The following is a 19,763-nucleotide window of genomic DNA, read 5'->3' on the forward strand; positions in this document are numbered from 1 at the left end:
ATCGCTTTATCCGTCTTTGGTAATGAATTGTCTAACTTTTTCGGTTTTTCGAAATTTTTGATATCGAAAAAGTGCGCTTGGTTATAGTCAGATTTCGTTCTTTTTAAATAGCAATCTCAGATGAGTGCTCAGAAGTTACATACCAAATTTCATTAAGATACCTCAAAATTTACTCCAGTTATCATGTTTACGGACAGACGGACGGACGGACATGGCTAAATGAATTTCTTTTTTCGTCCAGATCATTTTGATATATAGAAGTCTGTATCTATCTCGATTAGCTTATGCCGTTACGGGGCACCGTTATGCAAAAAAAATTAATATACTCTGTGAGCTCTGCTCAGCTGAGTATAAAAAGTGTTTGATAACCGATCAAAATATCTAGTCCCCAAAACAAGATTTTCTGATTGGCCGCTGGTTTCATCAACAATTAGCGAAAATTGGCTTGCTTCAAGATACAAAACTTTTCTAAACTATCTGCTGGGTGGAGTGACATTGCTGTGCTACACTTTAATGATAGAAATTTGTTTCGTAAGAAATCCATTGAGGGGTAAATTTAAAATTATATAAGGGTTAATGAAGGTGTGGAAAATTTCGTAGACACAGTTGTACACTTTTACCTAAGTGAAAAAACAAACAAAAGTACCAAAATCTTTGTTACAGCCTAGAAAGGACAAATATTAAAAAAAAAAAAGGGACCAACGGACCAAATAGGGCTGGCGAGGACCATTTTAGTTCAAATGGATCAAAGTGATAACCGTGATGCTGATATTATTGGCTTTAACAAACGCGCCGTGAGTTCTGCCTTTTCTGATTAGACAAAGAGGCAAAACAAATGGGTCTTGCGGTAAATGAGGACAAGACGAAGTACTTGCTGTCATCCAAGGAAGAATAGCGCATTCGCGGCTTGTTAGCCGCGGCACTGTAGACGGATATAAATTCCAGACTGTGAAGGGTTTTGCTTATTTGGGAATCAGCACTAACATTAAACAGAGTGTCAGCCTAGAAACCAAACGGAAAATAACTCACGCCACCAAGTGCTCCTTACGACTGAGTGAGCAATTGAAAAGAAAAGTCCGCTCTCGACGTACAAAATTAACGCTTTACAAGTCGCTCATCATACCAGTCCTGATATATGGCTCGATATCACGGACGGTGTGGAGGGAAGACGACGTGATTGTTGATTGAAGATTGTTGAAGAGAAAAGTTCTTCGAGAGATTTATGGCCCTGATGATGAGCTGTATGAGCTTTATGCAGATATAAAGATATTGCAGCGAAAAAAACTCAATGGCTTCTCTGGTTATGTCACCTTATGCGAATGGAGGAAGACGCTCCGGTCAAGAAAGTATTTTAGTCGAGGCAGGTGGCGGACGACTAGGCCTCCCTGGGTGCTCCCATTTGCCGTCGGTTATCGTTAACAAACGACTGTGCTCCGAATTTTGAATATGAAATCGTGAATAGGTGATCCTAGGTACCTATTTCGCTTCCGGTGCAGGGTTCGACTCGTTTCTTTTCCTTGTCTTGCTTTACTTTGTTTTGCCTTGACTTGCTGTCTGATTTCGCTCATATCAACCTACCGCATACATTGTTATTATTATTATTATTATTAATTATTACGGCGTTTTAAGCCTAAAACTTAGATTATTACAAATTTTAAATACATTTTAATAATAATAGGATTTCTAGCGTTTGGGGTGTCGGAATGCATGAGATTCCGATCAGCACGGGAACTGGTGGTCCCAACGGGCGAGTCTTGGAGTCATATCATTGGGAGGTTGGAAGGACGTGTTCTCAATCCTGCCCTACTCCAAGACGTATGACAGTTTTATTATTTATGCTGTCGGAATGCATTTGATTCCGGTCAACCCAAAAGGTAGCAGCTCAGCAGAATAAGCCACTCTTATCGGACGGTTGGAAAGGACGTGTTTCCAATCCTCCCTGTACCAGCTTTTATGTAAACATAATTAATTATAATATATCATTGTTGTAGGAATATACGTGATTCACATGAACACTCCAACTGTTTGTCTGGGACGATATTTTCAGGAATTCTTTCCTAATTTGATTGCGAGCAATATATGTATTTGACCTGATGCATAAGGTTCCTCTGTGTCTATTTGGATTGCCGTGTACGCTCAAGGATCAGTAACATGAAATACAGATACAAAATGTTTTATCTTATTGGAAGGGTTTTGCAATATTCTAATAAACTTTTTTTGAAGGTGTTTACGTTTTCACAATTTTTAACATGATTAGGTAGTTCATTAAAACATTTCAGGCCTTTGCAAAATATATTTTGCTTGTCCATTTCTGTTTTGAGAAGAGGTAATCTAAAATTATTATTTTCCCTGATTATGTAAGAATGGGTTTCATTCACATAAACAAGTTTTTCGCTTAGGTAGGTTGGTAATTTACCATGCTTGATATAAAATACAAATTTCATACTATGGTAAAATATCAACTGTTTCACGCTCAGCCAGTTTAGTGCATCAAGCATACTCTTTATGGAAGTGTCGTACCTCACTTTCAATATAAATCCCATAGCTTTGTTTTGCATAATTTGTAACCTGTCTACTTGTGTTTCATTGGCAATAAAGAATATTGTAAGGCAATATAAGAAGTGCGGTTCTATGATGGATCTATAAACTTTCAACTTATATTTCTTACTAATAAGTTTACACGATCTCTTCCAAAATCCAACTTTTTTGCCCATTTTGGCAACAATAGCCGTGTTTTTTAACACGCGTATATCCGTTTACGCTTAAACTTTATATTGACTGCTAAGAGACAAACTATAAATACACCTCTGAAATTGCTGCGCATAAATTTTGTCCTACTAAATTTCAATACGCATTATACTCAGATGTAACTGAAATATGTGTCTTTGTTTCACCCTGTACACTAATTCTATGTATTATATGTGTGTCCACAATTCATCGCAACTGATTCAGCTATATGTTATACCCTATGGCCATCAGAGCGTTGCGTCTCCGCTTTTCGGTACACCCTGTTGCTGCAGCTAGTTGTTTTACCACAGCCGCTAGATGGATCTCCTAAGCATTATCTAAGCGAAGATAGGCGTTTTTTAACACGCGCAAACGAAACGTATACGCGCGTGTTAAAAAACACGGCTAATATAATCAATATGATCTGTAAACCTCAGTTTATTGTCAATCAGGATCCCTAAGTACTTAAATATTTTGACATCCTCAATGCTCGTATTCATTATTTTTAGATCAAAATTAAGTGATTATCTATTGGTCGTCCTAGATAAACCCATGAACTTAGTTTTGTTAACGTTAAGCTTGAGTTTATTAGTGCAAAGCCATCTATACAATGAGTCCAAATCTTCTTGCATTTTGCTCCTTGCTATTGAAATGTCCGTTTCATTAACTTCAAGTAGTGCATCATCTGCAAACAACCTGACTTTACTATAATGCAGTGCTGATGATATGTCGTTTATGTAAATGTTGAACAGGATTGGTGCTAATACCGACCCTTGTGGTAAACCTATGTCCACTTGTGCCTCGGATGAGACTACTGACTCGATGGTTGTTCTTTGTTTCCGGTCTGATAAAAAGCTTCTAAACCACTGCAAATCATTTTCCCTAATACCAATTTTTTGTAGTTTATCGAGCATTATATTCCTATCAATTGTTTCGAACGCTCTTTTCTGGTCAATGAAAACTGCTACTATATGTTTTTTTTGGCTCAGCTCTTCCTTCCAGCTGGATATGACGTAATTTTGTTCCTACATTACACTACAGTGTAGTGACTACACTACCGCTTACATTCTGTATTACTTCATACATCATTTTTTATTTTTTTTTTTTTATACAAATACGCCACACTCCACTGCATTTAAATTCTACATATATTCCCCATATAGCATGCCACCTACAAATACTACATTTACGCTTAATCTTTACACCTTACGCTCACACTCAGTATTCCCCCTCCCCCCATGCCGTGAGCAAATATGTTTACACATCAAAAAACTGCTTACACATAAAAAGGAAAGTCTTACATTAAGCAAGCGATAAGACAATTATTGTTAGGCTATAGGAAATGTATAGGAAAGTGAATGCAATCTTACCCCTGTGCTCACTGCTTGCAACATTGTGCGTTCGTTTAATGCCAACATTTCGCCCTGTTTCATTTTGATGCGTTTCTTATCCAAACATTTCATGGCATACATTTTGCCAGTGTCAGCTTTACGACAGCCATACACTTCGCCAAAACCACCACGTCCAATAATTCGGTGAACACTAAAGTCGTTCATGGTTAACTAGAGCGTGGAATTTTATAGTTTTGAAATATTTTTAAAATAATATTTAAAAATTAATAGATTACTAATTTACCTGGATATTAAGTTCTAAATTCTTCCATTGGCAAAACCGTGTGAATTTATCGCTGAAAATGGCATGATTAGCAAAAATAACCAATTTAAATAGTTGTGAGCTCACCTTTCCAGGAACTTCTTAAATGGCTTGCCTTTTAGGTGATTGAATATCTCCTCAATATAAGGCTGAAAAGTAAAAATTATGAATTAAAAATTTAAGTATCATGGTAATTGCCACAGGAGGGCAAGGACTTTACAAATAAACTCAAAACGAATTCTAATCATCGGATTTAATTGCCAAACAAGTTTTAAGAACCACTCGGTTCGCGCCTAAAACTAAGCCACATTTAATTCGGTCATCCGCATACGGACAGTATGTCAGACATGGTGCTAAATGTTGCCTACTTTTAGGCGCGAAACATGTTTTTTTTTTTTAGATTTCTCTCAATGGAGTTTCAAAAATAGCTTCCAGCTTAAACTTACCTCAAACAAATTAACGGGTACTTCATTTTTTAAAAGATATTTCTGTACGCTAGCTACAGCTTCTTTGGAATATTCCTGAATAAAAAAATTGATTTTAAATTTTTATACATAACAATGATTTTAAGGGTTATTAAGGTCACTTACATATGTGTGAGAGAGCATTTCTTCCATAATAAAGTTGTCATATATTTCTCTTGCCAACTCTTTACGATCTTCATAACTTTCGGTTTTCTCGAAATTCTTTATCTGCATAAAAGAAATAATAATTTTTTTTTATATTCACGGAATACTTTAAAAGAAATAGTCGAATAGTCGTATACTATGGACATGCCCCAATTTATAACATTGGTTAGGTTAAATTGAACTCACATAGAGTGAATGTGTCCATAGTATTACCAAAAGTTTTCTCAACGACCAAACTGAAAAACCCTATCAGAAACCAGGACCTTTGTTTTAAATAACTTCTTCCTCTTGGCAAATACCATAAGCTTTCTAGGACCTATACTACTCGCTTCTTTTAGAACTGTGGTACTCCTACTTAGCCTGGCTAAGATGCAGGTGGAATTAAGAAGGGTCGAAGCATGGGCCGCTGATAATGGTCTGGGCGTGAACCCAAATAAAACGGAACTGGTGTTCTTTACGAGGAAGTATAAGATACCACCTCTCTCGACTTAAGTGAGTTCGCCAACTATCTAGGGCTCACACTTGATAAGAAATTGAACTGGATACAAGACACCACGGAACGTATCCGTAAGGTCACGGTTGCCCTCTACACATGTAAAAGGGCAATTGGACGGAAATGGCGTGTGTCCCCTATGATAGTGCATTGGATATACACGGCTATAGTTAGGCCAATATTGCTATACGAGGTGACGGTATGGTGGCGCGCCCTGAATAAATCCTCGACGGTTATTACTCTTCAAAAGGTAGGGGGAACCTACTGCCCATAGATATTGTAGGCATAAAATATGCAGCATGTGCAGCCATTATGTTGAGGAAACTGACCACATGGTCTCACTGCAACCATACTGAAATTCTTGAGAGATTCTGCTTACTAGAATGGACAGATTTCTGCAAACCACATACCAACTTTAACAAGGGATACAAGATATTAATCCCTGAGAGGGAACAGTGGGTGAATGACACAGATTGGCGCACTGACAGCATTCAGATCTACACGGATGGATCTTAACTGGATGACAGGGTCGGAGGGGGTGTCTATTCGGAAATATTGGACATATAAAAATCGTTTCGCCTTCCGGATCACTGTAGCGTATTTCAGGCCAAGCTTGCGGTCATACAAGACGCCGGGGACTGCGTTAGGCAGAGGGAAGTCCCTCAGAAGCACATTTATTTTTTCTCAGACAGTCAAGCAGCACTGAAAGCCCTTGACTCTATCACAACTAATTCTGAAACTGTAGTAGGCTGTCACAGATCACTTAACGTGATGGCTGAAAAGTTTACTCTGCATCTGGTATGGGTTCCGGGACATAAGGGCATACCAGGCAATGAGATGGCGGATGAGCTTGCATATTCGCCATCCTGGAAGAGATTGTGCATGCCGCTCTCCACCTGCAAGCTCAACATAAAGGAGGCTCTACTGGTGGAAGCCGGTGGAAGCATCAGGAAAGATGCCACACGGCGAAACTCGCATGGCCGGAATGGAATGAGAAGAGATCGCGAGAGCTTCTCACCGTTCGTAAGAGGGATCTTTCCTTAGTTGTAGGTCTTCTCACTGGTCACGTTTGTATTAGACCCCATGCGGAAAGGGTTGGCGCTCCATTTAATGACTATTGTAGAAGCTGCGGCAACGAAGAAGAGCCTGAAACTATTAGGCATCTACTCTGCGAATGTCCAGCGCTCGGTAGAAGAAGGCAACGTTTTATGGGCAAGATGTTTCTCGTAGATCTGACTGATATAGCTGAGATCAATACATGATGCTTAGTTAGCTTCACAAACTCAACAAAGTGGTTTGATTAGGAGGGTGTAGGAACAAATCCGTGTGTCCAAAGCTTTTGGTATCTTATTCATTGCACTATGCTCATGTTTGCGTGAAGCTCATAAAGCTTATCATTGAACCTTCTGCGATATGTCCCCTTGGCATCAGGGTCTTAAATTTTCCGGAAGTCTTGTTTCTCGAATAGTACAGGGGCCACTCCATCCTTTCTTTACACCGTCAGTGATTCCGTGCCATACATCATAGCAGGTATGACGATAGACTTATAGAGCGTGATTTTTGAACATCCTCCTCTCTCGACTTTTCAATTTCCCATTCAGTCCAAAGTAGCTATTTTCGGCAAAAGTAATTATTCGTTTGATATCTAAGTAAACAGCACTTTCGCTGTTAAGCTGGTTCCAGAGGGACATAGTCCTTAGTAGTGATGTGGCTGGCATGGCACGAATTCACCAAATCTTTCTTTCGATGACAGCAAGTCCTACTTTTGTTTGCCAACTTATCCAATCCAGAAAAGGCAGAGGTCATTACCAATTCGTACGGAGCTGGTAGTGTCGCTCAATGTCACTTGGTAAAGCCCTGTAAGCTTTGCAAGAACTTAAAATCAGACCAATGCTCTTTACCAATTTTTGGTCTTCGTATTTCAACAGCTCGGATGGCGGTTCTTCGTTATCGGCGCCTTTTTTATAAGCCGGTATATTGCCATTCTCTCATTTACTTCTTCAATTCTCTACATTTTACATTTATGTACATCTTGCCTGCTTACATATTTATGTATATATGTATAAAATTCTCAGCGGCCGACTGTGCTAGGTACAAATAGTGCTGGGAGTTATAGCTTTTATTTCCTCTACCCACCCGTACAACATTTGTTTTAAAAAGCAGAAGTTAGTAGCATCTGCAAACGGTCGTATCACTAAAAAAAACATACCGCAATAAAGAAAGACGCATAAACAGTGTGTGCCCCAACCATGTGAAAATCATAAACTTCAGACTGTGAATGTGCTTACCTGTTCATAAAATTTGAGCTGTTGTATAGGTTCCTCCGAGTCGTTTTCACAAAAGTCTTTGAAGAGCAAGTATCCTTTATTAAAGCAAAGGAATTGTAAGCATTTGATATTTTCTTTCGAACATATTTCGTTTTTATAACGACTTACCTAGTACTTGATTGAATATTGTGTGAAAATTCAATTCGTTCTCCTTTTCCAAATACTTATACATAACACTCCGGACGCTATTGCACGAAAAAAATAGCCAAAGGAATACAAACACGTTTTACTTATAATTTCTATATAAAAACAAGCAAGGCTGTCTAAGTTCGGGTGTAACCGAACATTATATACTCAGCGTGAGCTTCAATTGTACATTTCATTTCAGATAAATTACTTTTCTACATAACACGTGGCACCGCCCGTTCCTCTTACAATAAAACTTGAATGAAGTGAAATATCATTGATTCAAAAACAATTTTTTGCTAAGTTATAGCTTATTATTCTACTCTACGACCCTTTTAAACTTGTTTTATATTGTAACGAATTTAGTGAAATTTCGCTTATTCCAAACGTTCTGCCAACGTTCGAATCACTAAAATGTTGAATAAATAACTCCAATATTCAATAATGCAAAATGGTCTTTATTAGACTACTTTGAGAGTACTTCACAATAACTCTCACTTCACAACTTATTGCGTCTTTAAATCAAACTGATTCTGATTACTTAGCTTTCGCTGCTTTTATACTCTCTGTTGCCTCGTTCCCCCATTTCTCCTAAGGTCTAGTAACTTCGCGAACTTCATGCTTGGTTACCAGCCATATACGTACATGTATATTTGTAGTTTATAGTCTCTCGCATAGCCAAATGCGTGCGATATGTGAGTAAGCTCGTGTACCAAATTTGGTGAAGATATCTCAATATTTACTCAAGTTATAGTGTTAACGGACAGACGGACGGACGGACATGGCTCAATCAAATTTTTTTTCGATACTGATGATTTTGATATATGGAAGTCTATATCTATCTCGATTTCTTTATACCTGTACAACCAACCGTTATCCAATCAAAGTTAATATACTCTGTGTGCAAAGCACGCTGAGTATAAGAATCATTAACAGAATCAGGATTGGGCTTGTAAACTGTTTACATTGTTTACAGCAATTGTTTACATGTAAACAGTGTAATTGTTTACAAGCTAATTCTTTACGTAAACAATTCATTTTTGTAAACAATTGTAAACAATTCATTTTTTTGCTTTTTTTATGAGTCAGAAACAATCTACTACTAATTAAGCATTTTCACTATTTTTCAAACAGTTTTCCAAGCTTGTAAAAAAATAATAAAAAAATACGCTTTAATATTTAGTATTTTAATATTTTTTATTAATTTTCGCCGTTTTTCACCGATTCTTCATTGTTTTGGTCAATTTTCATTTTATAATTAATAAAAAGTAACTTTTTGGAACTTTGAAACGAGAGTCTGTTCCTCAAATCTGAATGAATAAAATTCCAAATAATGACATATGCTGGTAAATGTTTACAATTGTTTACAATGAAAGTGTAAACAATCCAAAAAATTTTGTAAACGCCCAACCCTGAACAGAATACAATAAGGCAATTCACAAAAGCAGCCCCACAAGACATAGCTAGAGCGATGACTGTTTAGATGTTTATAACCAACTCGCGCATTGCGAATGATCTGAAATAAATGGGTATTCAAAGTTGCAACATGAGAGAAGATCAACGTATATATGCACACACGCATATATTTATCAATTTAGTTTTATTAATTCAAAAAAAGTTTCATTGCGACCACTGGTTATCTAGCGAAAAGTGTTCTTGTAGACAATATCAGCTGTTCAAAGTGTTGCCTTGTACATTGCATTTCATAAGCTATGGATTTTAAGCATTGCATTCTGCAAAGTTTGTGGCAGTTGCATTTGTGTGTGTTTAGTTATTTCATTGCGAATGCTATGCAATGAAAATTTGTTATGCAACGATGCAAGACCATTTGCACCTAAACGTGGAATGCCCTAATGTTATAATAATAATGTAACGAATTTACTGGAATTCCTCTTATCTGCAACCTTCTGCTAACGTTCGAATCACTAAACTGTTTAATAAATAACTCCAATATTCTATAATGCAAAATTGTCTTTATTAGACTACTTTCAAAATAACACTTCTATTGCTCGACAGATATGGTGCTTAATCAAACTGATTTTCGTGCCTCAACTGTTGCCGCTTTTATAGTGTTTGGTTTCCTCGTTGACATATTTCTAGGCGGTTCTATTCTAGAATTTACTAGTTAGTTAGCAGCTATAAAATTACCAATTATAACTACGTTTATAGCTTCTCATATGCGCGTGTATATGTGCGTGTTACTTGCACAAATTATTGCCTATTTTTGAACGCATCTCAGATAAGATATATGCATGTGTTTGTGCGTTTTCTCTCCGCTGCGTGTACGTACATATGTGTAGACATAATGATTGATTCGTTTATGTAGATACAAAGTGACTGCCTGCTTTATTGTTGTTGTGGCTTCATTTACTTAGCATCAGACTAGTGATGTGAGTATCACTTAGTGTCACTAATATTCGTCACAATAATGACATAAGGAAGGCATATGCTAATCTATACATACATACATTTGTTTACTACATAAATATGTATCTATACCAGCTGCACTCTTCGGGATACATCGACGATATAAAAGATTGAGGTATGATAAAAAAGAATTTAGAATTAAATAATATATGTATATGCTTTGCCTATCCCACCGAAGGTCCCGGGTTCAAGACTCTGGAAGAGCAACACCAAAGAGTTTAAAGCTGGATCGCCGTTTGGTAGTGGTTTGGCAAACACGTCATGAAAAGATTCTCAAGCGAAAACTAATCTGCCTTTCAGGTGCTTTTCGGAGTCGGAATTGGAAGAAGACTCGGCCTAAATCTACTCGTAGTTTACCGCGCTAATTATTTATTTATTTTTAACTGACCAAGAACAATGTACAATTACCAAAACTTACGAGATAAGTAGTCCAATAAAACAAATCTTGACTACTCGGCTCCCACCACTTTTTGACCGCCCAAAACGAGTGTAGTTAGGTCCACTATCTTTCAATAATATTAAACCCTGAAATGTAAACAACAAAAAAGCCACAATCGATTACCCCAGCGGGTTAGGGGTTAGAATATACCCGCGGTAGGTAAGAGGCGACTAAAATACCAAATAGATTCAAGGAGTTGTGTAGCGCAACTCTTTCAAGGGGTTTCCAGCGCACGATATTGCTTCTCTAACCCAATTATCAACCTCACCTACCCGTGGCGAATCCTGTTTCATTAACAACCGAGGCTCTGGCGACCCCGAACTCCTCAAGGATCTCGGGGGTGCGACGGCGGTATGGCCTAGAAGGTCGCATGTGGTCATACCAAATCGTTCCCGAGATGGTCGGGCTTGGTACCGGAACGTACCGGATCTGCATCCAGCAAAGGACCATCAACATCGATAACACTCCCCAAGGCCTTCGGGGAGTGTCCTTATCGCTACAACAACAACAGCCACAATCGATTTCTTTGCTCACTGTTCGATCGGGCGTTATCGTAGAAGCTTGCAGAGCACTTTAGGCATCTAAATTGTGGCTTATCGCGCTCGCTCTGTCATCAGGTTTTAACAGCCGATGTTATTGTTGGTGGACAGGCACGCAAAAAAGGGCACATATGTATTTACTTAAAAACTATAGCTAGCATGCAGAATGTCAACGATTAGTTTTAAATATCACCCCAACAACAGCACTGCATGAAATTCTGAACATCCTACCGATTGACATGGAGGCCAAGAACACAGCGTTAGCTAATGTAAAAATAGTATAGAGTTGTCTGAAATTGGGCGGACAGATTACTTGATCCAGTGCACTTCAATAGGGACATTAGAGCCACAATAGAGGTAGACGGACCTGGAAGTATATACGGATGGCTCCCGAATAATAGAAGGGGTATGTTCTACGGTATATTGCCCTGAACCTGTAATAAGAATATCGCACATAATGCCAGATTTATCACTGTAATGTCTTTCAGGCGATTGTGGCAGTCGTAACCATAACAACAAATACCAAGTGACGCAAAAAAAGACTCTTCTTTTTTTACAATTTATTACAAATGAAAATTCGGCCCAGAAATTAGTACAAACGTGAGGTCGATATCTTCATTACTTTTTGAGTTATGAGCTGTTAAATTCGACAGTAATTGTATCGAATACGGGCCATTACGCGAAAGCTAGCGCACACGACTCACTATTCCTGCTCGTCAAGTAAAATTAGCGGTATTCGAGTGAAAAAAACCGACGTAAACTCCAGCCGTGTCAACTTTAAAATTGGCAGCCCGGTGGCCGTTGAGGCTTCAATATCGCACAGCACATCATGTAGAAGTGTGTTGGAGTGCAAAGAGGCACTTGGAAAAGGAAGACACTTCCTAATTTTATTCCCTGACACATGCAGAGCTGGGTAGTAATGATTACTTTAGTTATTCAATTACCGTTAATTCCCCATTAGATGTACTTGAGGAAAGTAATCAATTTCTTTACTCCACAGCAAAAGAATTCATAACATTTCAATTCCCAAAAAAAAAAAAAACCAAAAGAAATTTCGTTTTTTTTGAGGCTCGAGTACAAAAAATGTGTTGTTTGTAATTAAACAAATACTTTGCTCAAATGTAATTTCTGCCCCAGTACTTGCGAAAGGAAATGCAAAAGTAATTGAAAAATTCTTATTGTAAAAATATTTTTGCGATTCAAGCGGTGATTTTATGAGGCCATATTAACTACTTGGACCATAAGACAACACAAGCGCTGTCTTCTATGATTGCCAATTCACTTCTCCTCGCCATAAATGAGGACAGGTATGGTAAGATTGTATCATCGTAGTTTCGATTTGATGTTGAGTGGCCGGCCAATTGCCTTGTACGTGGCTACCAATGTTTCTTTATCTTTTTCCCAAAAGCAGCCGGCAAGCAACGGAAGGATTTGGTTGCGGCTTTGTACTTTAGATACAACTTCGATGACATACGCCTTGAAGGTAAAAGTGTTACCGAATGTTAACATCTTTGGATGACTGACAGTCGGTAGCGTAACACCATCGACGTGAACGTCCAATATTTTCCACGTAATGAACAGAGTGGCCGTGGGTTTGGTCGGCTAGGTTCAGATAATTTGGCGTCCATCTTTTTATATAAAGAGGAAAGGGTGAACCCTCTATGGCTTGGATTATAGTGCCGTGGTTGACTGTGTCAAAAGCTTTTGACAGCGCTGGTAGTGCTATACATTTTGCGGAAGCCATGCTGAGGGAAGATTCGGAGTAAAGGGAGGGAGCAAGAAGGTTTCCAATGTCTTCGCTACTGGCGAAAGGAGTGATACCGTTCCTTATGACTCACCTTCGTTAGCCAGTTTGCCAGGTTAGAAAACGTGCTTCAGGTAGCTTACTCCCTCAGCGCTAAGGTGTATTGGCATTGGGCCTATTTATTTAGAAGGTTTGGCTTCTTTCAGGTACGGAAAAGTCTTGTTCCTCTGAACTATTTCTTAAAAAAAAAATTTTATTTTAACCACGATTCAATTACTAGTAGTTTAGCAGAGCTTTGACATTCCCGAATTGAAAAATCAGTATGTGTTGCTTTTACGAGGTATGCAAAAAGGAGCATAGTTCAATATCTTTCTGCGAAAAATGTAAGAGTACCTTAAGTTGTATATTAGTAATAGTAATTTTGTAAAGCTTTGGGGAAATTATAAAGTTTTAGCTAAATAACTCGTGAATGAAAAGTTGCATTGTTTTTAGCTTTTGAAAATAATAAAACTGTACAAAAAAGAAAGACAGCAGAGTTCAGTGAACGGCTTAAAGCCTTGGCAAACTTGCCATCTCCATTTCATATAAAACAGCTGATGCAACTAACGTTATGGCAATAAGTTTAATTAGTCAATGGTGCCATATCAAAGCCCCTTAACCATAAACATTACCATAGCCAGGTGGTTTTTGGTTTACCTAAAAATATTTGAGTTGATGAATTTATTAACTTGTTGAATAATTTATGTTTTGTTTTGGATAAGTTTTGACTAAGACCCGGTTTTTAGTACAAGTTCATTTCAGTTTGTCAGTTAAACTTAAGCTGAGCTAAAGGCCGATGTGGCAGGGTAAAACTCTAGTTAAGGGGCCAGTTAAACTTCCTTAACCCTAACGCCATAGTCGTAACCATATTTTTACTTATCCATATCAAATTGGCATCAGTTATTGGTGCCTTAACCTAAAAATCGTGAAAATTTCATAAAAATGAAGAAAACACAAAAAATTACAAAAACATACCACAAAAATAAGTCTCTTTGTCAAAACGTATGCACAATGTATACCTAAATGGTTAGCGCAGGGTGCCTAAAGCGTACTGATGATGAAGGTTTAGCACCCTTCGAAATGGATCTATCTGCGCAGCAGTGGCAGGTTGTCTGAAAAATTTTCTACTTACTATTCCAAAAACAAAATAAAATTTTTCAAATTTAGAAAATTTTAAAAATAACAATAATTATCATTAGAAAAAAATTATTGTTCTGGTCTTGAGCTCGAATCGAATCTTGAATGCACAATAAATAAAATCTACAAAAAGGTAATAAATCCTCCGACTCAAATATTTTTAGGTTATGGATATGGCGAAAAACCAAAAACCAATTGGTTGGCTATGGTATGGTTATGGCATTAGCGTTATGGTATGGCACCATTAATCGATTACATTGATTTCTATAAGCTTGGTTCGATCAGCAGTTTTATCTGGTTATGGATAAGTCACCATTAATTGGCCCTTAACCTATAGGTGATTTGCGTTCGTTCGAAATGGCGTCGAATATACCCAACAAACATTTCGGCTTGAGTACCATTTGAGCTCATGTAACCGAATATCGTTACCAGTTCTTTTATTCGCGATTCTGGCCCAAGTGGTAACGCTGTCATCACCAAGAAACTCACCACTGTCTGTGGAGAAATTTGAAAGGTAGTTTTCTTCGCTTTCACGGTTGCTACTTTGGTACATTTGGACCAAAAATGGTCCCTTCCAACCCCATTTGGTCCGCTGGTCCCGTTTCTTCAATTTTGATCCTTTTTCGGCAGTAGCCACGATTGGTACTTTTCTTTCTCTTTCACTCAGGTCAAAATTCACAATATTGCCCAAAAATTCGCCACACTTTCGTTAGCCCCCATATAATTTTGAATTTACTTCAATGGAACTCATTGCTCAGTTAGTAAAATGTACCAGAACAATAACATTTCACCTAGGATATAATTAAGCCAGGCATTAAAAAGAAAAGTGTTGGCAAACACATTGTCGTTAATTGTTGATGAAATAACCGACTAATCAAAAAAACCTCTTGTTTTATAATAATATTAATAACGGCTAGATATTTCGATCGGTTATACAACACTATGTAAAATATATGAAAATAAGCATTTCTTCTCGCCCAGCATAGCTTATAGCGAGCACTCTGTCGTGAGCTTAACACTTTCAAAGCTTATACAAAGAAATTCGATGCATTACTTCTCGTTTGGGACTTTGATATTTAATCCTTTTTTATCCAGCTCAATGAGTTCAAGGAATTCCAGGACTATTGTGGTGTTAAGCCACGCAAGGTAATTGAAAACTAAGTATCTTCGCACAAGAAATATTTTAACTCGAAGACAGAAGGAAGCAAATTCAAAAGAGATTTGATTTCGGAAGAAATGTTTTGTATAAAATTATTCCCGTAGGTGCTAGCAGAATCCCTGAGTCCTGGGATCAAAACTCACACTTACTGAATCTAGGCTCTGATATTAAGTTTAAACGCTAAGAGAAAAGGTAAGCATCTATAAAAATAGCACTAACAAAATTGCCTAGTTTCATTTATGATTTACTGAGTTTTCCACATACATAGTTCGGCAACACCAGAACGCAAATTTTGAACCGTTTCTTACTAAAACCTAACTGCACCATACATTTTATTTCATTGCAATCAACAACATAATGCTGGAACCAAGAGCTTTGTCACCAAAAATATGTAAACAAATATGTATAGCAAGAGGCAACACTTTTTTACTATTATCTTTACTTATTTGCGCTTACAATTCTTTATTTTTCTGTTTTGCTCTTTTCTGAACAACAGCTGTTGTGTGGTTATTTCGATGTAACCACCTACTTTTGTGGGTAAAAAAATTATCCAGCTACTTTCGCAGGTAGAATACCAAAAGGGTGTAAAAGTTGCCACATGATTTCGTTACCGTGGTGAAGAATGTTGTTACCACACTAGAATCGGGGCGTAAATAGCTGTTGGCTTTGGTGTTACCACCTTGGAGATTTTTTTTCAACTTCACCTCAACTCGATATCCAATGTTGGATATAAACTGGAGAAACGTGTTGAATATTCATTAAATGACGTTGGAGATCAACTTGAGAACTATAAATTTTACAAACTTTCTCAAAGGTGGGATAGTGATTGAAGAATGAAGTTGGATATCAACTTGAGAACTATCTGGTGAGTTATTATATCTGAAATTTGTAAGTAATTTTTTGCATTTTCAAATTTTTTAGGTTAACCGGTGTCAGTAGATATGATTCAGTAAAAACATGGTTATGACCATGGTACAATTAATTAAAGACATTCAGACTACTCATTTTAAACTAAATAGATATGCTGCTAGGTTGATTCCACGATCGCGATCCGAGTATTCCAAATATATAAAGCGGTTTCACAATTACTTTAAAAAAATGTACCGAACATACGGAATGAAAAAAGAAATGCCCAATGATGAAAATATTTACTTGAGTACCTCTAGTTTTTAATAATGGTGAGTCAGTTTTCTGGTCGGGCTTTTGGCGTTCAATAATTTTATAGGTTTACGGAAACTTGCAAGAAGGAATACAGCTTTTGTCCACACCAATTTATCCTTTTTGTAGCCCACTGGATGTGTGCGCTGGGGTTGGCACCCGCCATGCCAATGACAGGACAAAACAAGCCTCGGATAAAAAGACAACCCTTTACTGATGACGACCATGGCAAACGTTTGAAGGACAATGATTTGACAGCATGCACCTGGAACGTCCGCTCCATGAATGGGATTGGTGCAGATGCCTGACTGGTTGATGTCCTCGTCAAAGCAAAATCTGACATCACCGCCATCCCAAAAATGCGTTGGACGAAGCAAGGAAGAAAGAATATTAAAAATTGTGACATACATTGGAGTGGCCATACAAATAAGCCCATTTTCGGCGTCGGATTCGTTGAGAAAGACTTTGTCGTTAAGTATTGGCGTTCACGCCTGTGGACGAAAGTCTCGCCGCTATCCGAATAAAAGCAAAATTTTTTAATACATATATCATTCATCTGCGCCCATGCGCCGACAGAGGAGAAAGACGATGAGGTGAAAGACGCTTTTTATGAACAACTGGAACACACATACGAGCGCTGCCCCGCCATGATATAAAAGTCGTGCTTGGCGACTTTAACACCAGGGTGGACAAAGAAGGTGTTTTTGGCCCTACAGTCGGAAAGTTCAGCCTGCACAATGAAACTTCTCCTAATGGACTGATTGACTTTGCCGGTGCTCGAAACATGGTCATATCCAGCACAAGGTTCATGCATAAAAAGATAAATGAAGCTACATGGCTTTCCCCTGATCGATTTACTCGAAATCAAGTCGACCACGTTGTGATAGACGGACGACATACCTTAAGTGTTCTAGATGTGCGCACGATCCGACAACCTAACATGGACTTGCACCATTATCTCGTCGCAGCCAAAATAAGCGCCCTCCTCTTCGCGGCTAAAACCAAGGAACAAAAAAAACAAGGAACGCTAGACGTCAAAAGACTGAAATCGCAACAGACGGCCAATGATTACGCAACTCAACTCCCACACCTGCTCTCTGAGAGCACAACTCAACCCGATGGAATGTAAGAGCAGTGAGAGCATATCTCCAAAGCACTTCGTACTGCCGCCGAGGAAAAAATTTGCAACCGGCGACCTCGGAAAAACAAATGGTACGATGAAAAGACGCTACAGGGCTACGTTAAAAGCGAGCGGAAAAAAAATAGTGTGTGAACGCGAGCTGAAAAGAGAAGCGAGACGCCTATTCAGGATGAAAAAAGCAGAGGCAGAAAAGCGTGAGTTCTAGGAGCTTGAGCTACTACCCACCAGGAATAACGACCGAAAATTTTACCAAAAAATTCGTCGACAGACGGAAAGTTTTAAGTCCGGGGAAAACCCTTGTAAGAACGAAAACGGCGACCTTGTAACCGATGTCAAGAACGTACTGAGATTATGGAGGGAACACTTCTCTGTTCTTCTAAATGGAGACAGCGATTTATCGCACATGGATGACGAAGCCGATCCCGCAATCGATGATGATAGAATAAATTTCCCCCCACCAGATTATGATGAAGTCAGAATAGCAATAACCAAATTAAAATACAAGGCCGCGGGCGCTGATGGGGCTATTCAAACACGCCAGCGAGGAGTTGATACGGCGCATGCATCAGCTTCTTTGCAAAATATGGTCGGACGAATGCATGTCCGACGATTTGAATCTAAGTGTTATTTGCCCAGTCGACAAGAAAGGGGATACTGCCATCTGCGCCAACTAACGCGGAATCAGCCTTCTTAATATCGCATATAACAATTCTGTCAAGTGTATTGTGCGACAGATTGAAGCCCACCGTGAATCGGTTGATTGGACCTTATCAGGGCGGCTTCAGACCTGGTAAATCCATCGACCAGATTTTCACAATGCGTCCAAATGTTGTAAAAACCGCGAGAAAAGAATAGACACATATCACCTCTTCGTCGGTTTTAAAGCCGTATGAGACAGCAAGAAAATGAGCTGCTTTTATGCCGCTATGTCTGAATTTGGTTTCCCCGCAAAACATATACGGCTGTACAAAATGACGCTTGGTAACACCATCAGCTCAGTCAGAATTGGGAAGGACCTCTCCGAGCCGTCGAAGCTAAAAGAGGTTTCAGGCAGGGTGACCCCATATCGTACGATTTTCTGAATGAGGACAAAACAAAGTACCTGCTGTAATCAAGCAAAGAATCAGAGCATATGCGCCTTGGCAACCACGCTACTGTTGGCAGCCATAAATTCGAAATAGTAAACGACTTCGTTTATTTGGGAACCAGCATTAAGACTAACAACAAGATCAGCTCTGAAATCCAGCGAAGAATCGCTCTTGCCAATAAATGCTACTTTGGACAAGGTAGGCAATTGAGAAGTAAAATCCTCTCGCGGCAAACGAAAATCGTGCGCTACTAGTCACTTATCGTACCCGTCTTGATATATGGTGGAGAAGCATGGAACATGACAACATCAGATGAAGCGGCTCTCGGAGTTCTCGAGAGAAATGTTCTTGGAAAGATTTATGGACCGTTACGCGTTGGCGATGGCGAGTACCGAAGAAAATTTAATTATGAGCTGTATGACGCAGACATCAACATAGTCCAGCGAATTAAAACCCTGCGGCTACGCTGGCTAGGCCGTGTTATGTGAATGAAAGACGACGCTCCGGCTAGTGTTTTTATCGGAACCCGCCTATTGAAGCAGAGGAAGGCCGCCCCCACTCCGACGGAAGGACCAGGTGAAAAACGCTTTAAACTCCCTTGGCGTAACTACTTGGCGACGGTTGGCAGAACGAAGAAGCGACTGGCGCGCCTTGTTCGACGGCCATAACCGTTTAAACGGCTAAGCGCCAATTCTGTAAGTAAGTAAGTATCGAATTCAGAAAAAGTTATTCAAATAAAACAAGTAAGGAAGGCTTAGTTCGGGTGTAACCGAACATTAGCTAAGAGCTTTGGAGACAAAATAAGGGAAAATTACCATTTAGGAAAATGAACCTAGGGTAACCCTTGAATGTGTTTGTATGACATGGGTTCCAAATGGAAAGTGTTAATGAGTATTTTAAAAGGGAGTGGGCCTTAGTTCTATAGGTGGACGGCTTT

The 19,763-nt window shown here is 38.7% G+C and overlaps 1 protein-coding gene across 3 annotated transcripts in view; it reads right to left on the bottom strand.

The window, feature by feature from the left end:
- The window catches only part of Gprk1 (G protein-coupled receptor kinase 1), a 175,560-nt gene that overhangs the window by 116,745 nt on the left and 39,052 nt on the right, over nt 1-19,763 (bottom strand). For all 3 annotated transcript variants that reach the window (XM_067772084.1, XM_067772085.1, XM_067772083.1), the window contains 7 exons: nt 7,938-8,014; nt 7,791-7,864; nt 4,971-5,072; nt 4,827-4,901; nt 4,468-4,529; nt 4,363-4,414; nt 4,098-4,289 (listed from right to left, as the gene is read on the bottom strand). In XM_067772084.1, coding sequence (XP_067628185.1) covers nt 4,098-4,289; nt 4,363-4,414; nt 4,468-4,529; nt 4,827-4,901; nt 4,971-5,072; nt 7,791-7,864; nt 7,938-8,014 — 634 coding nt within the window. The remainder of the gene's footprint in view (nt 1-4,097; nt 4,290-4,362; nt 4,415-4,467; nt 4,530-4,826; nt 4,902-4,970; nt 5,073-7,790; nt 7,865-7,937; nt 8,015-19,763) is intronic.

Source organism: Eurosta solidaginis, chromosome 3 (assembly GCF_040869045.1).
Source record: "Eurosta solidaginis isolate ZX-2024a chromosome 3, ASM4086904v1, whole genome shotgun sequence".
NCBI classification, from domain to species: Eukaryota; Metazoa; Arthropoda; class Insecta; order Diptera; family Tephritidae; genus Eurosta; species Eurosta solidaginis.